Here is an 8,721-nt window from a genome sequence, read left to right as displayed (position 1 = left end):
CTTGCTCTCCTAAGCCTCACACCCTCTCTATTTATAGAAGCAAGAGAGTGGTTGGTGGGAGGTAGGTGAGCAGTAGGTGAGCGGTAGGTGAACGGTAGGTGAACGGTGGGTGAGATGTGGTAGGTGAGCGGTACCACATTACAAAAGTGCCCTTTTACCTTAGTTCATTAATTGGGGGTCAAAATAACAGTTTTATATTTTTTCCTCAACTCTTACTTGCTTCTTCTTCTCTTCTTTCAGAAGACCCTTCCTCTCTTTTATGATTGTCAAACAACTTAGCAGTCAAACTTTCCTCCGTCATACTAATTTTATACTTTGGAACTTTCATTGTTTCGCTACAATGAATATATATTGAACAAAAGCCAAGGGAGAAAATGAGGTTTTTTTTATCACAACATTAGTTTCATATTTATAGAGCAATGACGTGAATACGGACAAGGACACATCACTTCAATAATTAATCACGCATCTTAAATAATTATTAATTAATTTTTGATGCATTTAATTTTCTTATTCTTTTTGAAATAAACATACAAAGAGATACGAGAAGAGGGTAACTAAATATATGTGATCAAATGCCTGATAGCTAAGTCAAAATCTCTATTTGCACAAAATTGGCTCAGCCTTGAAACTTTGGTCGTGTCTATCTAAATTTCAGTTCAGTCAAATTAGTGGATTTACTAGTCAAATTGGCAACTCACTATGATGATAGTCAAGTCGCAGCTCAACTATGTCAACTAATCAATTTGGCAACCCAGATTTTCAAGTTTATCAATTCGTCAACAAGCACACAATTACTCATCAAATCCACAACTCGTCTACTCGTCAATTCGACGACCTATAAAGTTACAGGATGCTATATTATTTCAATGTTTTTATCTTTTTTTTGTGTATCAATTAGACAACATAGCCAATATCAACCCAAACCTATACATAAGAGGTCAAGATTGAGACTCAGGTTATACAACTTAAGATATTGAACTTAGCTACCAACTCTCTTTACTTCTGTCGAGGCGAAAAACCAAAGCTTCTCTCTCTACAGCTCTCTTTTTCTCTCTCTCCATCACTCTTATTTAGGTGGTGTGAGTTCACTGACAATTTAAGATCCAACATTGCCATATGATGGCACAACATATACAATGCATTTAAACCATCACTGTCTATTATTTCCATATTAAAGATGTTCAAGTTGCATCACCTAGTTCAGTACCTGGGAGTTAAATGAGAATTACATATACACTTTGAGTGTAGGTCAAACAAAATAATTTTAGTGTCATGAGAAATTCAACAGTTTCATGATTGTTCTGCATTCAACAGCACGATACATGAAAAACATAAAAGCAACAGAATTGTACAAGAAAAAGCCTTGATTTTTTTACTAACTGAGATGTATACTTTTGGAGTGATTCTGTTCTGTTTTCCTCTTTTAATCTAACCGAAGAATAAGATTGGATCTAGGATTGCTTGGTGATGTAAAACATATTTAGCTGGTTATAATTCAAATTTATATTAAGGACTGGGATAGTTAGAGGAATAGAGAAAGGAAAAAGGAACACAGAATGATATAAAAGTTCAGTAGAAAAAATAGGAGTAACATGGACACCAACCAGTGACCTTTGCCTTCCATTGCTCTTCTTCAGAAAGGGAAAGTGCAATAGCATGATCAATATCTTCTTCATGTTTTGACAGGGGCTATTCAAAAATTCATTAAAAAGTAATTAGCTCACAAACATGAGGTAATTAAGTGTTGATAATCTTCAACGATACAATTTACTACAAAAATAATTGAAGTATAGAATTTCCAATATCTGAAAATGATAGGCAAAGCAACATATATATCAAGTTTTGCACAATTAACGAACATACTAGATAGTTCAAGTTAGCAGGTTTAAATGTTAAAATATCATAATCTTTAGCAGTGCTTAGGAGATTTGTAAATAAGCAAGAGGTTGTAATGTGAATTCGTTAAGCATAATGTTTCCACCTACTAAAAGTACGATGATGTGCACTATGGAAGATTGTGATGCTATATTGGTTTAGCACAATATTTCCACCAGTTGAGATTAACATTATCCCGTTAGGAATAATTACAGGTAATTTATACTATGTTATGTGATATGGTGAAAAGGAATACACCCCATCACAAAAATTAGGGTGCATTTCTAAAATAACAATATGCACTTTGTCATCAATATCTTAAAATGAGATAAATTGATATTAATAGGTAGAGAAATTTCATATTTACAAACATGATTAAAAATAGAGACTTGACCACTAGTAGAAAATATGTGCTACATTTATTCCAGAGATTCCCAGAATTTTCATGAAGGAGATAAAACCTATTTAGCCGACGGTTCCTTCATATGGAACCTAGCTACTATTATCATGCCCAGAAATGTACTTGCACATTAATTATCATCCATATAACTACCAGGAAACAATTATATTCAAACCATAATATACCGTTCATCCCTGCCAGACTATCTCCTAATAGGTTTTGTATCATTGCAATTTACTAATTGTGCAAAACATCTTGCCTGTATGCTTCATACCCCGTCCCTTTTTACAAATAAAACTGATAATTCATTGGCTTGCTACGTAAGAAAATATTCAAATCAATGAGACTTAACAGCAAAATTATTAGTTGTTTTAGATATGCTGAACAAGTTTCCAATTGAACCTTCCCCTTGAGTTCTATCTGATATCCCAGAGCTCTTAACGCAAGCATGTGGCTCAGTTTCAAGCTATAACAGTAAGATTATCACAAAAGAAAGGCACCTCCTTCCACAAATGGTATCGATCAAGCAGATTATTCATTTCTAGATAATCTCGACAAAAGTCGATGTCATAAACTCCAATGGAACCATATACTAAGATGGACAAGAAGTATACGGCTATCTAACTTAGTATTTAATGCTAGCCTGGAATATGTGGCTCCTGCAATTTGTAAGTCTCTGGGCCAAAAGAAAGACAACTAGATTGATACCATCCCTTAAAAAGTTAGAGAAGATAGCTCACGAACAGAACCAAAATGGAGATGATTTAGTAATCTTAAAATCCAAAGCCCTATTAATTCATATTAAAATAAGGAATGTCATAATATCGAATATAGAATTGAACAGTTAAAAATTTACATAGCCACCACAGTATGATTACTTAGATGTAAGAGCATACAAGAGAGCAGATAATTTTCAGGACTTCCAGAATGGAAGAAAGAATAAATTTATTCAGCATTGCATTACCAACGAATTAGAAGATTCATTCCAATCCCCATCACCGCTAGTTTTCCCCTGGTATAGCCCTTTAGAGATCTTATGGCTCGAACCTTTGAAAATCTTGTGCAGCCAAGCCATTCCTTGAGGCTATTTTCAAAGAAAGAAAGTATGTCTGTGAAATGGAAACAAAACATTTAAAACATATAGAAATTAGGAAGGTCAACAAATGTTATGGCAAAGTTAAAAATCAAGTTTGCCAGTTTTATGCAATCGACTCAGTAGATCATATTCTTCCTAAACCTGCATTGCCAAGTAATCCATGTACTGGTTATGGCTTGTTTTACATAGTTGATCTTATTGTACATAAAACATAAGAATTAGCTTTCATAATAAATAAATCTCGAAAAACTAGTAATAAAATTTAAGAATTTAGGGCAATCTATCCACCTAGTTTAAGTACAGTTTATATCTTTGCCTGAAGAAGATAATTCAGATGATATATGAAACTAAATACCCTGAAAACGGCAACTCATTGGAGTAAGAGAGCTAATAGTCCCTTTAATAGATTTCTCCAAAAAGAAAACAGCCATATTAAGAAATGAACTAGCAAAATATCCATTTTAAAAATGAATTCTTCTTTATTTCCTGATTTGATAAGGAAAATGGTGCTTGAGCTGGACAAGAGTGAAGCTTTACAAGTTTGTGAGGCTATCTTCAGGTTGATTTAGACCTTTTTTTTCTTCGAAGTTTGGACAGGAGTGAAGCTTTATCGAGCTTCAGTAATAAGTGTACCATAAGTGACTGAAATTAAATTAATTAGTATAGCGAGTTTATGGAAAAGCATAAACAAATACACAAATCATTATTTTAAAAAATGAATCGATAAAAGTAATGTCTTATTCCAAACAAACATCTTTAAATAATAAAATAATAAATTAAGTTCTTATAAAGTATAAAGTATTCATCTTGACAATTAAGAGCAGGGTTGTTCATGACCTATTTAAAAAAGGGGAATTTACATGCATACAACACAATTCTTATGTATTTACATATCTAACACCTAAAGTTTAATATTTACATATATAGTACAATTACATCTAAAAATGATAAGCTGAATAAATAAACAAAAAAAAACAAACAAGAAAGGTTCTATTTCAAGAAAATCAATACTAACAGAACAATGAGAAGTCAAAAGATAATTTAATTGGGTTTATCAAGAAATCAATTGTCTTCCAGTTCATCCATCAAAGAAGAAACTTAGGAAGAAAGAAGAACTGCCATTTGCATTATCATGGACTGTGGATCACAGTTGGGCCTCATAGGACATAAGTAAAATTCATGTTTAATCTAAATGCTTAAGCTAGAGATAAGTGTCCACCCATTAGTATTTCTACTCCTAACATACTTTCAATTATTTGATGTGGAACTAAACTCAAAACTCATGCATGCTTTAATAATCTACTTCTTGAGTTTGAGCTCTCTATATCAGCTGTAACAAAAAAAATGGAGCATTTACATTGGCACACAATTCTTATGTAATTACATATCTCAAGCCCAACTTTAACCCAAAAATTTAGTTCAACTAGTGAAGGTCAACTATTTGATATATCTACAACTGCATATTCTTCAAGTATCTGAAGTGGGACTACATGGAATACTCATATGTTGTAACAAGCACCTCCAAAAAGAAAATAAGCAAAGTTGGATACAACTGAAAGGAAACTATTTAGACTATCTAGAAAATCAGCGGTTTCATAGATTTTCTTTACAATTTTTTCCCAGTCCAGATTCATAATACATTCTGCAAGCATGAGATCATTTCTTCAATTGAAAACATTCCATTGAGCACAAGAAATGAAATGGAATTACAGCGTCTAATCCCAGGATAATGTTTGTTCAAAATCCTCAAGCTTGTACATTGTATGACTCCCATAAATATAAAGAACAAAAAGCTGAAAATATCAGGAACTAGTAGGGGTGACAACATGCAGCTATAAAACTAGCAGGCTCATCAAGCACGTATCAGTAATCACGAATTCTACAAGGATCCAGCAGATTAATTTTCAATCAAGAAGCATACGAAAAGCAATCATCACAGGCCTCCTCACAACCATGGCTAAAAAAAATAACAGAGCGAGAAAATCAAATATCAAACACTAGAAACCTAAATCAAGAAGCATATTTGTCTCAAATTTCATTTCATTGTTAGACTGAAGCAAGAATTATAGACAAAATTGTCAACAGCCCATAAGAAAAAACGTCATCACCAAAGAATCAGAAGTACTATTAACGAACTTCTGCTGGTACCAAGAAGAAATTATAGGAAAAGACACTTAACATCCTCAAAATCATAATTCTCCGAGCACAGCAACCGTAAACAAAATCAACAACAACTTAACAGACGTGAAAAGCAGGTATATGACAAAGGCGCAAGTTACTCGACTTAATATTACCTAAAACTGATATGAAACGGAACAAACTGAAATTTTAATCAAGACGACGATTAGATAACAGCGATCAACATCTTCTCACTCCCAAACCTCGAAAAGCAATCTCGTTCATCTCATCCCGATTCAGTATCTGGAAATAGAAAAGCCAAAAAAAACACAAATTTTCAGAAAGTTTGATTCTGCTGGATAATTGACGGAAGATAACTTCAATTCCGATAAACAAAAAGTTGCAGACAACTAATTCAATAACAAAGAGTCGAAAAAAGGAACACGGCTTACACTTTCCTCTAAACTTGGCGGCTCTTCGTTCTGCCATTAGCTCCATTGCGAACCATGAGAGATTCGGCCCTCATTTCGAGATGGATTGTTGGGTGCGGGGTCTTTTTCAAATGCATTTTAGGCTTCTCAGACGGGTCCACACCTCCACACGGCGACGAAGACTAGGAAGAAGAAAACGAGAACAGCGGCGAAGTGGAAAAGGGGAGGAGAGAGGATGCATGGTTAAGGTGATGTTTGGAATAATGTTGTTTCTTTTTTAGTAGTATTTCATAATTTTTGGAATAATGCATCAATATTTAAATTTTAATTATTAATTTTTTATGAGTTAAAGGCTAACAAATTTTAGTGTGATTGGTGTTAAGTTTTAATAAATCTCATTAAACTATTTAATTATTTATTTTAGAGATTAAGAATTTAAATAATTTATGAGATTTCATTATATCTACTTAGCCTAAACTCAACTTAATAGACCAATTAGATCATTATTAGAATCAGATAGCATCATCATTTGTATACATCACAACTCTTAGCACAAATCTTAAAGCATTCAGATGGCCCGGATGAGGGCGAGACAATCAAGGTGTCATAAACGGTCGGTAATCAACTGACACATTGTGTCAAGAGATTCAAGTGACATATCACACTAACAGTCTAGGCCAACCAGAACACAGGCAGGAATAATTGATCGTGGCTGATCGATCAACCCGCCTTTACACGGCGGACGAAATTTACATTTGAGCAGGCGCCTCAGCCCTCCAATCTATTGCTCGGTCCACACTCAGTTGGTGGTTGAATTCAAGCAAGTCACCCGATCAATTACCGTCAAACAAAAATTCAAATTGTACCACATATATGGAGTAAAATCCATACGATTAATGAGAATATACAATGTATTAATAATAGTTTCAATAATGATTCCTCTTTTCTATATTTATACAAAATATACCTTTATAATATAAAAAAATATATGAATAAAGGGACCTTTCACCAACTCTCTCAATAAGCAACCTCTTACGGGCTATACTCTCTCTTTTCATCTCTTCTCCTTCACTTGATCCCCAAACTCTCGAGATGTGTTCACAAATGACAATTTAGGATCTAACATCCTAAAAGATGGTGCGGTGAGCATAGATATACCACATACGAGAAGTGTGAGAGACTACGAAGAAGAAATCTCTCAAAAGGGTATAGCACGCATGGAACCCAATAGAGAGGCTACACAACCAGACTTCCATACACAGGTCCAAGGCCTGTAAGCCCAAATGTCCCTCATGATGGCAATTCGAGATCTTCCGGGCAGCAATCACCTAGAGGATGACCAACCGCCCCATTTGGAGGCAAAATCTTAGGGGGGTCCATCCTTGAAGGTCCCCACTGGCCAACCCATCCGCTCAGGACAATTAAGTAAACAACCAACACACAGAGGGACAAGATAAGTCCCAACACACTGATATTGGTGTGTCTGTATAGACGAACAAGCAAAGGCAAGAGTGGATATGAGTGTCTATCCAATCACTCACAGGAAGGGATTTTACTCTTTAAATTAAAGAGGTAGTGCCACCGTCCAAGCTAAGGATCCCTCGCTTGGATTCCTACAAAGGGAGGCAGGACTTGATCGACAACGTAGAGTCGCTTGAGTCTTCAATTAGTCTGCTTTAGATCGATGACCCCATAATATGTCGTCTCTTCTTGACCACACTGAAGGATCGAACCTTCGATGGTTTTTAAAGATCTGTTAATTGAGGTCATCCCAAATTACTATAAATTTAAAAGACTCTTTATTTCACACTTCTCAAATATATAAAAACAGAGGAAAGACTCAGATACCTTGCTCAACATCAAACATGGAGAGGGCGAGAGCCTACAGGCCTACATCGCCAGCTTCTAGAACAAGATGCTAAAAATTAGAAATCTAAAACCCAAAACAGCGAAAATAACTTTGAAGTAAAGTGTAAAGAGTCTGAAGCAATCGATTTAGGAATGACCTAAATCTGTTTAAACCTACTACTTTTGCAAAATTATTGGAGATGACGAATGAGCACATACTCGCCAAGAAAGACCTCCAATGCTCCCTATAGGGTAAGCCAGAATAGTTCAATCACCCGTCAAAGAAGCGAAAAGAACGAGGAGAGTTGTGAAGGGTTAAAGACAATCAGTCATCCACCAATCACCAAAACAACAACTCTCGTCTCGAGATCAATGAAAAAATGACCAAAAGCAACGCTCTGATCAATGGTTAGCTCATTATTATGAGCAACCACATGTTTACAAGGTAATGCAAGGTATGACACCTCTCAATGTGTCGATGGCCGAAATAGTTCATCATCTAAAATAAGGACTACTTCAAGTTGGTTCCATCGCTACGGGTGAGCCTTGCCTTACGGGATCCAAAGAAGTGCTACCGGTACTGTTGTGACCATGGTCACGACATAGAGAAGTGTCGACACCTCTCAAAATTGATTGAAGAACTAATCAGAGTCGGGAAGCTCAAGCAGTTTGTTGCAGCCGACGCACACACACAACGACAAGGAAAAACACTGGCAGGAGATCTCTCCAACAAACTTGTCAGGGCGAATGAGGTCCATGTAGCAGGAATAATAAATGTTATCTTCGTGGAAGGACCCCGACCCGCCGATTCAAAGAGACAAAATAAACACTCAGCAATTCTTCTGTAGTAGTCTCCTCGAGGATACACCATAAAAAAAGGAAACACTCCTCCATCTTAACGAGACAATGTTGTATGAAGTCAGAAGATACCCCCCTCCCCCCACCCCCAG

At 35.5% G+C, this 8,721-nt stretch overlaps 1 protein-coding gene across 2 annotated transcripts in view; it reads right to left on the bottom strand.

Moving 5' to 3' along the window:
* LOC110024224 (protein DA1-related 1-like) overlaps positions 1 to 6,167 on the bottom strand; it is a 40,834-nt gene extending 34,667 nt beyond the window's left edge. The window contains exons 1-4 of one of the 2 annotated variants that reach the window (XM_020724065.1): positions 5,945 to 6,167; positions 5,669 to 5,795; positions 3,243 to 3,387; positions 1,608 to 1,692 (exon numbers count right to left, since the gene is read on the bottom strand). In XM_020724065.1, coding sequence (XP_020579724.1) covers positions 1,608 to 1,692; positions 3,243 to 3,353 — 196 coding nt within the window. In that variant the 5' untranslated portion in view covers positions 3,354 to 3,387; positions 5,669 to 5,795; positions 5,945 to 6,167. The remainder of the gene's footprint in view (positions 1 to 1,607; positions 1,693 to 3,242; positions 3,388 to 5,668; positions 5,796 to 5,944) is intronic. The other variant, XM_020724074.1, reaches the window with a different exon arrangement.
* Positions 6,168 to 8,721: the final 2,554 nt, after the last annotated feature.

Source organism: Phalaenopsis equestris, unplaced genomic scaffold, assembly GCF_001263595.1.
Source record: "Phalaenopsis equestris unplaced genomic scaffold, ASM126359v1 Scaffold000002, whole genome shotgun sequence".
In the NCBI taxonomy this organism is placed as follows: Eukaryota; Viridiplantae; Streptophyta; class Magnoliopsida; order Asparagales; family Orchidaceae; genus Phalaenopsis; species Phalaenopsis equestris.
Note: the sequence above shows the minus strand (reverse complement) of the source record. Positions and strands in the feature narration are given on the sequence as shown.